We start from the raw sequence: 16,829 nt of genomic DNA on the forward strand, positions 1-16,829 counted from the left end.
TACACATTAAGAGTTATAGAAAGACCTAAACAATATAATGCTATAGTGGTCATTTTAATAAAAATAGCGGTGTGTCATGTGTCATCCTAGCAGCAATATATGTAGAAAAGCAGCAGTTAAATGCTTCCCATGCACAATAATCCTGTTGTGGCTGGGCCTCATCTAGAAATATGATATGATGACAATGCCTAATTATAAGCCTTATTTTGAGACCTGTCCCGAAGGACGTGGCTGAGGCAACCGCTTGTTGCACATCAGAAGGAACATTTGTAGGAGCGAGTAAACTCGAGTGACAGTCGTGCCTGAGAGGCCACGCCCTGGGACAGATGAGCACTATTTTTACTCCCATTCCTGTTGGAGGTGTTGGGTTGCTGAGTGAGTGGGTCTTAAGACTGCACCCACCTCCTGTACAGTGCTCAGAGACCCTCTCAACTAGTCATAAATGAGCCTATACAGCTTAAAAAAAAGAGCAGTGGCATTGTGTCGCTGCTCCGGTTTTCAGGGCGTTGCGTGAGCCTTATTTGGAGAAGTGGCTACAGGAGCCAAGGGTCCAGTGGAGGAAGGGCCAAAGGGTTGTAGACACTTTTGAATGTCATATTTGGATCATAAATGCCTGAAACCCGATGACCTCTAATATACAATATATATATAACATATATATATATTTTAAATAGCACTAAATTTGCATAAAAGTTAATCAAACCTTTAAACTGGCAGAAGTTCAGGGTCAACTGTACTTCAGAATATGCAGTTTCAGACTCTCTGGTGCCCCCCTGTGGTTACAAAAGATTTCACTTTCAGAGCACAACAGCTGTAAGTTTATTGCTCAGACAGTGCAAAGGACAGAACGACACAGCTTGCATGGTTATGTTGTGTTATCTAAAAAACAAAAAAAATAGTAAAACATACATTTTTACAACAGAAATAAACAGCTCATTTTAACGATTAGTCCCTGTTAATGTCAAATTCTTCCTGTTTTGTTATGTGTTGCGATTAACATCCCACAGTGCAAGCAGAAAGCAGGATGGCTGTGGTCATGTGATATGCAGTGTAGCGCTAACTGTGGACACTGTCTACACCTCGAAGGCCGGGAACCTAGCTGCTGCCGGCTGCAGCAGGTCAGCCAGGAAGTAGATGGTGCCGGCCATGCCTGTGAATGGGAAGGGAGAGATTGTTTATTTCTGCTGCTACATTAGATCTGCTTGAAAAATATAGAAATATAATTATACAGCACTGTTTATACTGCTTATACAAAAAACAAACATTAAAAATAACAACAATAAAAAAATAATGGTAAGAAAATATTAAAAAATAATGATAATAAAAGCTAGAAATGTCTAATAATAACTTATAATTGATATTTTTTCAGCTGAGGATATTACCTTCAAACAGAGAGAATGGAGTGTCAGGTGTCCTGCATCCATGTCTGCCGTAGTTCATGCACCAGTCTGCAAACTGCAGAGAGACACACGGTGTCACCACAGTAATAGTATAGTCTCAGGAGGACAGTTAGCAGGAGGACTGTCTGTGAAATCCTAGAAATCTGTCTAGGTATCACAATATAACTACAACACATCTGAACGCTCTATTTCCATCCATACTAATGAAAGTACACATTGGGCCACCTGGAGTGTGTCCAAACAGAGGCCACAGATGGCCTTTTGTCAATAAACATAAAAGGCCCAGCCGTTTCCAGAGTGAATTTGTAAGGCTGGCAGGTGGCCATCTGTGCCGTGAATGGCTGCTGCTTTGAGTTTGATATGACTTTCCTTCTAGATGGGAATATTTCTGCTACCTCAGGCTGCAAACTTTCCAATCAAACCTTTAAAAATCTTACTTCCTGCCAGTCTGATAAGAAACTGCAGACAACTTAATTAAGTCTTTGGACACTAATTATGATGGATGCACTGCAAGAGTGCTTCAATTATTATTTGCAGATGTTTGATGGCTCCAGTGAATGATCACATTATTAACTCACCATGCAGGCTCTGTAAAGGTGCTTCGGATCCTGCGTCTGCCGGTACAAAGCCAGGAAGGTGTAGGCGTTCCCCGCTGCTCCATGGCACAACCCGTAGCCTTTCTTTAGCAGGCCCCATCGCCACACCACCTCCCCACACTGCAGGGCGTACTCCAGGTACTGAGGAATGCCGAAAGCCTGGGAGAGAATTCAAGATGTCACCACGAGGCATCGCTATGTTAAAGTGAGGCTAGATATGAACCTTGTAGGCCTGCAGAAGCATGTAGACGACGCCTGGGGATCCGTGGCACCAGTGCACCAGAAGGTCTCGATCATCCCCGATGCAGGGGGGGTAGTTCCCTGAGGGGAACCTGAGGCGGCAGACGTGGTCGACGCTGGGCTTCACCAAACGGTGCACATGCTCCACTGCTGACACGAAGCCTGGCTGTGAAGATGGAAAATTGATTAGCAGTCCCCCAAAAATGTGACATTTTGAACTAGTTTAGCTAGATAAGATCTAAAACCTGCATGAGGAAGTAGTAGATGCCGGCCAGGCCGTGGGCGGCACCCACATACTGCTCCTGGTACCACTCATACATCAGTGGGCTGTGGTTCTGGACCCGGAACTTCCTGCTGAGGTGCTCACCTGACGCCAGCACACACTCACTAATCTGAAGGAGGAAATGCACCATCAATAAACTGATATCTTCTTATTCTGTGGTTACTGAAAAAAAAAAACACCTGCTGGATGTACTGCAGCGGGATCCTGTCCTGTCCGAGCTGCTGGTTGATGAAAACGAGGGAGTAGAGGTAGCCCATCCTCCCATACAGCAGCTCATCCGGCAGGCCGCCTGAACCGTTCACCACCGTCTGGTGATACTGCAGCAGTCTGGGAGGTGAGAGATCCATAAGTGCAATTAATTGTCCCATAAATGCAACCTCAGCTAATTAACCAGGATCCAGACCATTAAGCAGGAAATTAAACACAGTAATAGAAGACTGGATGCAACATTCAGACCTGCCGAGGCACTCGTCAGCCTCCTGCATCCTCTGAAGGCGGTAGTAGACCACAGCGGCCACGGCCAGCGGCCCGGCATCTCCGCACAGGAAGGTGACATCATGGCGGCGGGTCAGGCACTTCAGGGCATGGCTGATGTGCTCTAAAGCTTTCTGCAGTAGGGAGGAGTCCCTAAAGATGCTGTGGAGATGCAGGTAGAGCAAAGCAATGCCTGTGTGGGAACACAGGTGCATGCTGTTGTAGCAGATAGTTGAAATTTAGCAAAGGTCCACAATATTACATGTAATGAATATGTAATAAATAATGAATATCTATACTACCTGTCCATCCAGTATATGTAGTGCAATCTCTTGGATCAGCAGACTTTAGCCCATTTTCCATGACAGCTAGCAGCTCGCTGATTTTGCTGCTCAGGCGCTGTGCAAACTCCGCAGTGAGCTGAAGGTAAAGAAACGTAAACAATATGCTGGAAGCAAAACACGCAGATTTTTAACAAGTATTACCTTTCCCTGAGAGTCGAACAGCGCCTGTGTGGACGCAGGACTGCCATCATAGTCGTGATATGGATTCCTCAAAGCTCTCGTGTCCATTTTCTCAACGCTGTTTCTGGATCAGACAAGAAAATTATCTGCAGAGAAATTAGGACACGAAGAAGAGGCGAGTGAAGGCTAAAAATAGTGAACGGTCTATCTTCTAACTAACACATACATAATATTAAACCACATAACGTAGCAAGCATGCTCTGCAGGGCTACACACCCACACACACTAACTGCGTAGCAACAGCTAGCGGCTAACTCCCGATAGTGCAAATAATGTCCTAAAACTGCAATACCTTATATTATGATTTACATCTGCGTCATATCTATGCTACGCAGATAATATTTCTACAGCCTAATAACGATAAAAGACAAGTACCTCTGCAGTGCTGCACTGTTGATGCTCACTCTTCTTCACGGTTTCCGGACAGCAATGGAATCAACAGTCACGCTACTGACACCTGCTGGTCAGGAAGTGGTACTGCGTCTCACAACACTAACAAATGCAAATATACAAAAATAGGATAGATAAAAGCAACATACTTACTAATTTTATATATATATATATATATATAAAATAGAGTTAAAATAACATATGCTACATATACACTGTGTCCAGACATCCACCGCCTCATCAGGAGCATGCCCAGGTGTTGTAGGGAGGTCATACAGGCAAGTGGAGGCCACACACACTACTGAGCCTCAGTCTGACTTGTCTTGAGGAATTTCCACTCAAGTACAGTTTAAGATATACGTAAATGTTAAAAATATAATATACAACAAAATATATACAAATATAACATAACACCTGTAACGAATTATTGTAATTGTTATAATAACACATTATTATGGTGAAAATTTTTTCAGAAGTTGTGCTGCAGTGATAGCAAATCACTGTGAAAATGAATGCAAAAAGAAATCTGAGACAGAATCAAGTGGCGATGACATCAACAACAAACAATAGCCTCATCCAGTACATGATGTCCCCTTGTGGAGCTCCAGTCACGCAGGTGTCTAATCTTACACATTAGCCCAGCAACATGTTTGAGGTAATTGCACCTCACCTGCATCAGTGAGCATGCCGTGGCTAGCGCTGTCGATGCTAATGACTTCCAATACAAATAAAAAAGCATACATTTATGATCACAAGGTGGGGCAAGCATACGCCGCTACCATGGAAACGCCATGTGCCACCAATCTGCTCTAGACCTTAGGTGAAGCCCTATAACAACATGCGGATGGTGATGATAATTACTGCAGCCACAGAGAGGTATTGATTGGCGCTCTGCAGAGGCCCTCAGATCTCCCTCTTTGAATGCGCCACACTGTGAATTGAGAGCAAACTGTGGCAGGACAACATCACAACATGTTTGTGTTGCTGATATGCAGGATTGTTTGTCGTCCTTCCTTCTTGATGATGTGTAACCTTGTCTTTGAACATGACGCTGATTGGCCAGATTTGCTTGAGTCATCCCGATGTGTCTTCTGCTTTAGTGTTTACCCCTCAGCTTTTTCTGTCTGCTCCATCATTTTCCTTCACTTAGAAGGCTGCCAATCATTTCCACATCAAGTGACGGGGCTGCAGGTGAAGGCTACACATACCTCGGAACTGTTTTGCCTTGAGGAACAGGGATCAGATAGAGACCTTCGAGCTTGATTAGCGCTTTATGTTGAAAGACACATTATCGAACTGAGCCTCCCTCCCTCTGTGCTGCTGAGAAAAGCAGCTTTACGGAGCAAAAATATTAAATCAAAGGGGTATTGATCATCGTTTGTTTGTTTATCCAGCACACGGCAAGCTAAATCAGGCATTATTTTGCTGATGATGAGGAGATAACAAGGCTAATCTTCACAAATGAACACCATTTTGTGGCTAAAATAGATACAAAGCTGTTGGATACCAAACTGCGTTAACATTTTAGCTACTTAATAGCAAACAACTTATTCAAACCTCATGATATTGTGCTAAAATGCTAATAATAAATGCTAAATTCTCTTAGGTTAGGTTAGCTTAAGTGGCAACCTCCAGGTGTACTTCCTGTGGGAAAACCAATATGCTGTTAGGTGTCCCCCAGGGGTCTGTCCTGGGTCCAGTTCTCATGACCTTGTACATGCTTGTACATGCTTACACTGAGACAGAGTGTAACACAGTGATGACTGATTATCAGCTGTGGGTTTTTTGGGGAATGTGTGTGAGGAAACCTATCAACTAATCAATTCTAAATAGTAAGTTGTACCTCCTTATGATGTGATTAATAACTAGTGATTTACCCTGTCACCCATCACCACCTCTATCTCAATTTGCTCCTTGATGTTCATGACAGATCTGTGGATGATGCTGTCAACCTGGCCCTTCACTACATCCTGCAGCATCTGGACTCCCCGGGAACCTATGCTAGGAACCTGTTTGTGGACTTCAGCTCTGCCTTCAACACAATCCACCCTGCTCTCCTCCAAGACAAGCTGTCCCTGCTGCATGTGCCTGACTCCATCTGCCAGTGGATCACTGACTTCCTGACAGGCAGGAGGCAGCATGTGAGGCTGGGGAAGAATGTCTCGGACACCCGGACCATCAGCACCGGCACCCCCTGTGTCCCCTCTGCTCTTCTCCCTGTACACCAACTGCTGCACCTCCGGTCACCATTCTGTCAAGAAGTTTGCTGACGACACCACCCTCATTGAACTCATCTCAGACGGGGACGAGTTTGCCTACAGGAGGGAGGTGGATTGGCTGGTGTCCTGGTGTGCTGACAACAACCTGGAGCTGAATGCCCAGAAGACAGTGGAGATGACTGTAGACTTTCGGAAGGTGCCAGCTCCATCGCTCCCCCTCACCCTGACAGACACTCCCATCTCCACAGTGGACTCCTTTCACTTCCTGGGTACCACCATCACCTAGGACCTGAAGTGGGAGCTCACCATCAGCTCCCTCATCAAGAAGGTGATCGGCTGCAGCCTGCTATCTCTCCAAGACCTGTACATCTCCAGGTGTGCAGGTCGGCTCACAGCTGACCCGCCTTACCCTGGACATGGACTCTTTGAGCCACTTCCTTCAGGCAGGAGGTTACGGTCCATTCGGACCAGAACCTCACGCCACAAGAACAGCTTCTTCCCCTCTGCTGTTGGATGGTTGAACTGTAATTAATACACTGCTCTGAACTGTCGCTTCACAATGACACTTTAGCATAGTCACTGCGCAATGATGACAATTTGCACTGTTACTTCCATCTTGCACTACTATGCACACCAGTACCACCTCACTGATCCATGTGGTACCTGTTACACTGTTAGACTCTTTTATATCAGGGCCTATGTTTTCCATTACAACCTCCATTCATGTCCTGTTCTGTTCATTGTATGTCTGTTATGTCATGTCAATGTATAGCCTTACTTTTAGATTACATTGTTTACCTTGTTTACTTGACCTTATTTCATCTTATTGAGCTTATTTTTTAATCTTAGTTTTATCTTATTTCATGTTAATTATTATACGTTTTTATGTATGCACCAATCACTAAGGCAAATTCCTAGTGATGTGAATCCTCTTCACTTACATGGCAATTAACATGATTCTGATGTGGACAGTTGGACTGCTGTTAAAGTGTATGAATGCTGCATGAGGAGAGTCCCAGCAAGCGCATGAAGTTGACTGCTTGAACCCATTTTCGCCCATTGCTTGCAGCTTCCAGTTGATCGGTACCTCCCAGCTATGAATGCTGCTTTCGGCCGTGGCTAAATCCTGGATTAGAAATTGAAACTGATCTGGACAATAGCAGAAAATACCTGCAAAGGAATTGATCACTGACATAGATGGCCAAAGAAGACACGTTTTAAAAAGCCTCCCTTATCCCTCTTTCTCTCCCCAAGTGGATCCATTTCGATCCTGTGGAATGGCCTGACAGCTGAGATAAAGAACATTCTGGTCTCTGACATGTTGCCATGGCCCCATCTGTGGCAGCGCTAAAAATACATGCAGTCTGGTGTCGCCATACCAGTCAACTGTCTGGGCGAGGAAAGGGGTAGCAAAGAAAGAGAGAGATGACAGACAGATACAAGCTGAATCAGTTGAGACACAGAAAGAGAAAGATAGAGAGGATGAATGAAAGCAATGGAGGAGGAGGAGGACACTGTGCTTGGTGTAATAATGGAGGAAATCCAGAGGAAAACATGCATTTCTTAAGAAGAGCAGGAGCATATGGTCAAGGGGTATTTTAGCCTTTTCTCAGATGGTTCAGATGTCATGATGTCATATGACCTACAATCACATGACCAAAACACCTGAGATATTAGAACCCTCAGAAGTCCAGATATGGATGTCCATTTTTCTTCCCCAATTTTTTGACAACACAATCTATTTTAAATCAAGATCTGTCAATCAAGATTTCTACAGGTATTTGTAACCTTGGAATAGACTTTGGCATCACACAGGATAACCAAATGAGTAGGGTCTAACCCACTTTTGTTGATTTATCCCTGATTCTCCCTGAGAAGCATGTTTCCCCGAATATAGACTGCACAAATGTGGACCTTGTTCCCTTACAGCAGGGGTGTCCAAACTACGGCCCGCGGCTTCTATCTTAAAATGTGTTATTTTTGGCCCGCCAGCCAAGTAAATCATACAAAATCAACAGGCAATTCTTGTTTTTGTTTTTAACTTATTGTGTAACGTTTGCATCATGATTCTCTGAGCAGAACATTATCACTCTCTGTTGCTGTCTGCATCGTGGTGCGTCATGCGGTGCTGCAGGGCTTGGTTGTTGGTTCCAGCTACGCAGAGGGCTCCAAAGGTGCACAACACCGCTTCAGCACTTCGACACAATTCACTACGAGACTAAACATGCTTCTGCATACAGCCTGCTATTAGAGAGCTTCTGTACAAGTCAAGTCCTCCAAAACTACGGAGCCCCTCCTTACATGGTAAAAAAAGAAATACATTGTGGCCACGAATTACGTATAACGTGCGCACGAAATATTGTTATTATTAGTTGTAGTATAGTAGCCCTATTAGAAGTCTTGGACGGGGCGCATGGGAGTGGGCTGCCCGGCCAGAGAGCAGCCTCCCCGTGCAGCAATGAGCGTCCCTCTCTGGGGAATGTGCCGGAGTACTGGGGGGCTCCAGGAGCGCAGGGGAGTGGAGCGGAGCGTCCCTCTCCCTGTCCATCGTGTCGCTCCCTGCTGCCCGGTGCGGGCAGGAGCGGGCAGCAGGGAGCGATGCTGGAGCCATTAGAGAAGTTAAAGCGACATGATGGAGCGGGAGAGGGACGCTCGTTGCTCCCTGCTGCACGGGGAGGCTGCGTCCTGGTCGGCAGCCTGCTCGGGCCTTTTTACCAGCGGCTGGAAAAAAGCAACTCTCCAGAAATGCGAACATTTGTAAACCATGAATTAGTTTGTGTCGTGTGAGCAGACTGTCTGTTATAAACTGTGATGTTTTACTGGAACAGCAGAGCAGTCCGTCTTTGCTTGTTCTCTGTTGTTAAACTGTCAGCTGTACAGTGAGACGCGTCACTTCTCTCAAACTGACTCCGTCATTCATTACACATCTGTCGTAAGGCACGTCATTACGTTTTTACATCTCGTTGACATGCACTGCAAACCTGTGTAAACATTAAATTACCAGACCCTTTGAGATCAGCACTAAATGACTCCCACCTGGTCTACCTGACATTTTACTGATGTCTGCTGCTCCTAAACCAGACCTGCCACACATGATCAGATCTCACCTTCACAATAGAGTCAATAACTTGCCTGTTGCTCTGTTATCACAACCACACAGTTTCTGAATGTTTTAAATTTATGCTGTAAATTCAGAACATTTTCTGATCTGTCGTCTGAATGCTACGATGTTATTTTGTTTGCTGTGTAAGATGTAATATGTTACAAAACAGCATACACATTTTTTTATTGTTTAAAATAATGACATCGGGGACTGTTGGCCCTCGGAGACTTTCACATTATCGAATCTGGCCCTCCCCGAAAAAAGTTTGGCCACCCCTGCCTTACAGCCTCAGCAGCAAGCTCTGCTACAGTCCACTAGGTGGAGCCCTTGTAATGCCTTGGCCACACTTGATCAATCTCCCCTCACATATAGCAGTACCTGCTGGCGCTCTGTATGTGATTGCTTTCTTCAACATTGCTAGAAGAGTGAGTGTAGAAATCAATTCTATGCTTCCAAAAATCTGAGCCGTTTGTTTGCCATGATAATAACTCTACATTTGATTGTTTCTTTTCCTTCTTCCTCCACTGTTTGCGTCAGCAAGCTGGACCCCATGCACAGCCCTGCTGAGAGCCTCCTCTCCCCCCTAATGGTTGATCCTTAGCAATTGGGACTGTTTAGCTTTGCTAATTAGAGAGCAAATGCTAAGCACTTGCACAGCCTCCCTGAGTGGACTTAATAAACAGGATCCTCATTAAAAACCACAGAACAACACCCATCCTACCGACACCATCACCACACCACCAGCCCAGTTCTCCCACATGGCACCTCAGGAAGCGTGCACAGAGAGGCTCAGGAAGGAGTCAAATTAAAAATTCTGTTGCGTCCGGAGACCTCCCACTGCTCCAAACAAAAACACACAAGCCAGTTCATAAACCTACTGGAGGCTAGGAAAAAGAGAGAGAGGTGAAGCGAAGCAACGGATGTGGTGGGGAACTCCATGGAAACAACAGGTAGGGGAGGGGGCAGTTACTGTGAGCCCCTCATAACTTAAAAGAAGATCAGATTTAGTCACATGTCAGAGATCCTGACTTTACCACAAACGTCCCTCATCTTGCAAGACTGATGACACGATCGGGAAGCAGCGCATGATTCCCATCGCCTCTGCCTCCCTTCTCGTTCCCTGCAGAGTTGAAGTTCTCGCCTCGCCACAGGCAAGCGGGCTCAGACGCTTAGGCTAACCACCGGTTAACAGGTAGACCCACCTGGAACCCCTGTGTGAGCTCGAAGACATGCTGAGCGCGTCTCATCATTCAAAATCACATTAGTCCACCACGCCTGGAAGCATCACGGTGAAGGGAGAGGGGGGGAAAACACATCAAACACTGTTTACTTGTGTTTTACTCTGTGTTAAATTAGATGCACAACCTGTGGCTAAGTGTTTTTCATGTCTAACAGGCACACTGGAAATAAGAATGTGGCTCTGATTTGATCTCTTAAAGGGTAATTTGCTGCAGAGAGCGGTATGCAAACGGAGCCGGATCCTCTGGGAAGTGATGAAAATGACTTTCCTGGCAGGACTTTTACATTAATGAATATGATCTGTCTGTGTTAAGCTACATTGGTGAGCTAGCTTGCATCACAAATGACACATTTCTGAAAGTAATCCACTTAGGTAGTCTTCACTCTCTATGTGGGCCTGTAGCTGTAAATACAGTACACTCCTTGCTGTGTGGTGTCCACCAAGAGTCTATCCAGGGTCCAGTTCTGTTCACTTGGAACTCACAAAACTTTCAACTCCTAAACCCGACAACTACACTACTGCTGTTGATTCATTTATTGGAGCACTGCAGCCAAATATCAAAGAACACACCAAAAAACTTTTTGTATTAGTTTGGACTTTTTGTGACCTCTAAAGATCAGATCACCGACACTGACATGCAGTGTGTCCTAAATTTTGGTATTGCTCGGCAGCCTGTGTCCTGTCATGAATCATGCTTGGCTCCCCTTTGCCCCCCACCCCACCACCTCTCCACCCGCCGGTCCATCCTTAAATCTTTTGAAGCGCATATGTGGCCTGACAGCGTTTATTTCGTATCATGCCGTGACAGTTTTATGTGTCGTTTGCGCTCAATACACATCGGACAGAAGCGCACAGGGTCATTACGAGTCCCAACGCCTTGGAGGACCAGACATAGCCTGAAACATCCTGGGACCTGCCAATACTGTCATGTTTTATACTCGTCTGGGGGGGGGGGTCAGTGTCATACCTCTTGGCATAAGCAGCACAAAGGGGCCAGAGCACGGAGCGCAGAGGTAGCACAGCCTATGATGTTTTGGCTGACTGCACAGGCGGAAACCACAGACATAGAATCCTAATGGCAAACAGTTACTGGAAGTGCTGATAAAGCAGAAGTAGTACCGTTTAAACAAGAATGTAAAAGTGCAACTTAACGGCTGAACAAAATGAAAGGCTTGGAAGTATGCTGCTAATTTAACTGCTGCCCTGTTGAGACTCAGAGGCTACCGCTGCACATTACAAATGAGCATTCAGTGAATACACAACTGGAATATTTTCCAAGCTCAGTATTTAGCATTACAAACACTGTTTACTTTCAGCATATGGACACTATTAAAATATTCACCCCTCCATGCACTGCTGTAACAAAGAACGAGGGTTCTTTAAGGGAAGTTTAGATAGGAGAGTCAAACTGAGCGAGTAATTAGATCAATTAGGGCCAAAGCTGAGGATATAAAAATACAAATTCTTACCTCTTACCTAAGCTACTTCATGGGTCAACAGTTTGAAGAAAACACCAAAAGATGACACATTTTATGCTACTTAGCATGCTAACCAGCTAGCCCCAACCTGTCTGTCCACTCAACAGCACCCCCTTTCTAGAGAATGCAACAACAAAAATGTGTCTTTAAATAATGTATTCCAACCACAGACAGCCATTTTTGTTGTATCTCTATTGCACAACTGAGAGGTGCTTACATGTGCACACTTAAGGTCAAGGTAACACACACAGACAGACAAGCCTCACTCCACATTTAACACACACTTCCTTCTCTGTAAAACAACCAATCCATCCACTAAACCTCACACCCAACGGCGGCACACAAGTGCACTCAATGTCCCAATTCCAATTTGGAGCCGCTTCTGCACACAAAAAGACTCTACTTATGATACATGTCGTCCTCGCTGACTACGGAGATCTAATATCCACTGTGAGTCATCATCTGTGGAGCGACCGTTTTCTTTTTATTTGGCTGCAGGTACATTGAAGTGCATTAAATTCCCATTAGGGGACCTTAGGTTTGTGTTTTCACCCGTGGTGGCTGAGTAATGGGAGAACGAGGCTGCGCTGAATCCGTCATGGTTTAGCTGCACCCATGGCGTCAGTAGCTTGGCCCTAGTGAACGCAGCCCACAATAGGGCCTCTGCTTTGCTCAAAGAGTGCTATTGATCCACGAGTGGCTGGGAACCACGTGGACGGGACGTGGACAGAATCATAAACCTGGTAGTTCTCCTCTCTCCAAAACTTCTCCCCTGCAGAGAGGAGGACCCCCACTGGCAGTCCAGAGAAACCACCCAGAAAGATTGTAAACACCTGAAATCTGATTTCTGTATTGACCACAAGATGAAGAAGAAACACTGTGTGCAATCAGTTATTACCAATATTACACCCATCTATCTAATAACTGGCTTTCACATACACCATAATGTCATTAGTTGCTGCGCTGCGGGAGCCTCTCTTTCGTCACAAGCATCGACTCACCAAATTATGCATTTTTCAAGTGGGCTGACAAAACACAGATCGCAGCATGGGAAACAGTAATGCTGCAGAAATACAGTGCTACTCATTAGCCATTGTGTCTCAATGCAGCCTGCTGTCTGATATCTTTTTTTTTTGGGATTGTACCTTTGTCTAGCGTCTTGTTTGGCACTGTGTCCAACCTGACCCTTTTGTTTATAATGAGCCAGAATGAGGTGGGGTCCTGTTTGTCTCTCGTGGCTGTGAGAGCGTGTGTTTGTGTTGGTTTATTGAAATTAAGAGTCAGGAGATGTTAAAGAAGTGTGTAAAAACATTAGAAAAAGAGAGAAAGAGAGAAGAGAGAAAAAACTGGATGAATCACCCTATTTCCCTTAAGTTCGTAAGTAGGCATATTGCCATAAGAAACAAGTGGTCATGGTCTTAATACAAGCTAGTTTCTTCAAAATGTACCCCCATTTTGGACCTTCTACATGTGACCAACTCACTTTTGGAGCCTTTCTCAAGTGTCTACTCAGAGGGACTGCAGTTTTTGGCACTTTTGTCAGCCTAAAACCTCACGCAGGGTAAGCTTAACATTCATAAAGCTGTGTTATTTGAAAAAAAAAGGCTAAATACTTGCAGAGTATTTGAGTTCAGAGGATTGTCAGCCTTGTCTCACCCCACTTCTTTTGTCCAGAGGGTCGCAGTTGGACATCCTTCATCCCATGTGAGAGCACAGCCAGCAAAGTGCAGCTGAAAGTGATGCACACTGATACAAAGGCATCTCGACCTCGAGGAGCCTTATTGTTACTGTCAGACGGAGCCATTGTTCAAGGATGTACTTCACTGAGAGGCGGCATGAGTGATGGCCATATCTGTCACAAAAAGCTCTGCATACTATTGACATTTTTTCAGTCTTTGAAAGAGCTTTCTGGAATGGGAACACATCTCAGTATGAAGAAGGCCGTCGGCATGAAATCCATCATTTAGTTCGCCTGAAAGAAATTCAAATTCGCACATTCAGAGCAGGACAGATCAGCCACACTTCTCTCGTCTTCACAATCATTTTCATTATCCTTTCGTGGATCTGTCCAGTTTCTTCGAATGTTGGCTGAAATGTGATGTGGCGAAATTTTTTTTTTAAAAACAGGACTCTGCTCACTGTTTCCTGAAGGAGCCTCAACACATCATTACACGACTGTTAAAAGTTTGAGTCTGTGAATCCTCCACTGTGAATTCTGATTATTTGTTTTTCACTCAGACGTATCGACGCTGCCAGACAAGATAATAATCCGTTTCTGTGTTACGGTAAAACCCACGTTTGCCAGGAAGGACAAAACTAAAGCTCAGATTGTTGCTGAAGAGGTAACATGAATATTTTAAGATTTTACCGCTGAGATGTGGAGTGGAACAAGCTGCTGTCAGCACGAACACACACAAACACACAGTTGTATGAGAATTGCAGCCTGATCCAGAAGATCTGTTCCCCCAAGTCACAACCAAGGTCTTCACCTCTGATCGGTCCTCACAAAGATAGACAGAAGGCTGAAAATGACACGCATGGCTTTTTTTTTCGGGTCTAATTTGTATTTGTGGACTGGTGACCCAGGTAAACACCCCCCCCCCCCCCATCAGCTTATCTAACAGGAAATTTTTCATCACTTTCAAAGACTTTATTTTTTCTTTCAGAAACTTCTCTCATGTGCTCCGCTGACTTAAACCCAGGATTCTTTACAGCTCAACAATAAAGTCCAACACAATAGAAACAGCCTCCAGTATAGCTGCTCTCAGACCCGATTAAATTTCAGCTCACGACACTGCAGTGTGTCCACGAATCCTACAGGTGTTTGGAAACAGTGAATTGCTTCAGACCTGCAGAAACCTGGAAATATAGATTTGTACTGCGCAGTATAGACTACAAATAAAGATGGATAAACCTTCTGTGACTGCAAACTTGCTTATTTCACAGTTTGACATGGACGTCTGTGAGGATGGGAGCCAAAAAGAACCGCAATTTTTGGCACTTCCTCTTTTTCTCAGTCCTGCATTAGGTTGTTTCTTGGGGGTAACAACCAACTGCCCTAAACCGGCTGGACAGTTGCCAGTCTGTTGTAGGTAACACAGAGAGAGACAGTCAACCACTCACAATTTAGAGGACATGCAAACTCCATCCAAAAAGGCCTGAGCTTGATTTGGTCTAATGAAATGCCCATCAATTATCTACCACTTCCTGGTAGAAACTTTAGGAGTCACCCTCAATGGCGACTTAAGGTAGGAGGTTTCGTCCTGTTCAGGGTGAAACTGTCCAATCAGATTCAGCCAAGGTAAGGTTTTGATAAGTGAATGTCCTATGTTCATCACTGTAGTGTCCAATGCTGGCAAATCCAGTGCCAAAAGGGGACATGCATCATTAGCAACATTAGCACACATTTGACACAAATGTGATAATTAGCTACAAAGAACAAAACAAAGTGGCCATTTGTGGAACTGCAGTTACACATATTTAACTAATCTTACTGCGTTTTCCTCACTGCCATTACAGAATGTGAGAAATGTGTCTACACACAGATGCTGACACCTGAGATACACATTTAAAAGAACACAATCTGACACATACAGTGAAAAAAAATCAACCTACCTTCCTACTTCTTTTTCAGTGATTAAATTAGACACAAAGCACGCTGACAATAGCTGTCATCTTCTGTTGAATTAAAAGTGTGATTTAAAGTGACCCTGTCACATTCCAGCCTGGTCACCTCTGAAATGGAAAACACCATACCTCCCTTTTTTGTGCAACCCACTAAAGACTTCATTGTGTTTCTGTGCCAATCAGTGGAACAGTGGTATCGACAGTCTGTTATTCTGTCTCATGTATCCATTCCATCTCTTTTGTGCATCTGAGTCCTTTTCAAAAGGATGTTAATGGGACTTGTAATTGTACATTTGGCAGTTATCATAACAATACCACTCTCATTGTGTGTATTCATCTGTGAAGAGCAAAGCAATTAGGTACATGAAAAGTAAAGAAAAAAAGATTTTGTGTTAATGACACCAATGGGGTATCTCTAGAGGCAAAATAACATTTGGTATTTGGGCTCAGTGCCAAATTAGCCAATAACTGGGAAAAGTACACTAAAGAAAAGTTTGTGAACCCTGTAGAACGTTCTATATTTCTACATAAATAAGGGTAACCTCTAAGTCATTGCATTTAAAACCAGTCTGAAGATCATGTGGACAAACCAGAGGGGCTGCTGGGAAAATATTGTGTGGACACATGAGACCAGAATAGAACTGTTGCCTATTGATCCTATCCCACCTGTTAAACACGGTGGTGGTAGCATCATGGTTTAGGCCTGTTTTGCCGCATCTGAACCAGGATGTAACAATGAATTCTGAATTATACCAGTGAACATGACAAGACATCTGTCTGGTATCTCAACACAAGGCGGGCCATGCAAGACCACAACAATCATACATTTTAAATGATAAAATATATATAAAAGGTTTCTGAATGTCACAAAACTTTCAGTTAAAATGTCACAAACACGCTGATTTTTAAGTACTCACTCAGTAACATATGTTTTCAGCCTGCTGTGTCTTTTTGTTTCTTTCTTTCTGATGTGCCTCCGTGATTGCACTCAGTGAAGGCTGGTTAGCGGGCCGACTCGGCAGCTTGTGGAGGGGTTGTGATTATCACATCTCACGCTGGGTCTGCTGATGGCAGAAGAAGCTCCCTCACCTCCACCCATGCCCGTCACCTTGCTCGCCCTCAGCCCATACCATCGTGCCATACCTGCCCTGGGCCGCGGTTCCACACTGATTATCCCACACTGAGTCGCTGGCGGTGGGGCCAACACCCTGCTGGCTGCTGCCTCGGTGAGGACAGTTGGAGGAATATCTCTGCC

General features: G+C 44.6%; 1 protein-coding gene across 3 annotated transcripts; it reads right to left on the reverse strand.

The window, feature by feature from the left end:
- Positions 1 to 790: 790 nt before the first annotated feature.
- On the reverse strand, positions 791 to 3,945 carry lancl1 (LanC antibiotic synthetase component C-like 1 (bacterial)). Of its 3 annotated transcripts, none has more exons than XM_028430210.1 (10): positions 3,893 to 3,945; positions 3,479 to 3,603; positions 3,296 to 3,413; positions 2,976 to 3,186; positions 2,699 to 2,846; positions 2,482 to 2,628; positions 2,220 to 2,402; positions 1,979 to 2,155; positions 1,383 to 1,455; positions 793 to 1,150 (listed from the first exon to the last, which is right to left on the reverse strand). In XM_028430210.1, the coding sequence occupies exons 2-10, from the start codon at positions 3,563 to 3,565 to the stop codon at positions 1,074 to 1,076; spliced, it is 1,221 nt and encodes a 406-aa protein (XP_028286011.1). In that variant the 5' UTR covers positions 3,566 to 3,603; positions 3,893 to 3,945; the 3' UTR covers positions 793 to 1,073. The 3 variants fall into 3 exon arrangements, with proteins under 3 accessions (XP_028286030.1, XP_028286011.1, XP_028286020.1); XM_028430219.1 differs by having other exon boundaries at positions 3,479 to 3,581; positions 3,893 to 3,940; XM_028430229.1 differs by lacking the exons at positions 3,479 to 3,603; positions 3,893 to 3,945 and having other exon boundaries at positions 791 to 1,150; positions 2,976 to 3,209.
- Between the last annotated feature and the right edge of the window lie 12,884 nt (positions 3,946 to 16,829).

Source organism: Parambassis ranga, chromosome 2 (genome assembly GCF_900634625.1).
Source record: "Parambassis ranga chromosome 2, fParRan2.1, whole genome shotgun sequence".
Lineage (NCBI taxonomy): Eukaryota > Metazoa > Chordata > Actinopteri > Ambassidae > Parambassis > Parambassis ranga.

Coding starts and splice junctions, on each gene's coding strand:
- lancl1 (XM_028430210.1), bottom strand. CDS start 3,565: ATGGACACGAGAGCTTTGAGGAATCCATATCACGACTATGATGGCAGT. Junction 3,187..3,295: donor TACATATACTGGATGGACAG/GTAGTATAGATA, acceptor GTTCCCACACAG/GCATTGCTTTGCTCTACCTG. Junction 2,629..2,698: donor CGCTGCAGTACATCCAGCAG/GTGTTTTTTTTT, acceptor TTCCTCCTTCAG/ATTAGTGAGTGTGTGCTGGC.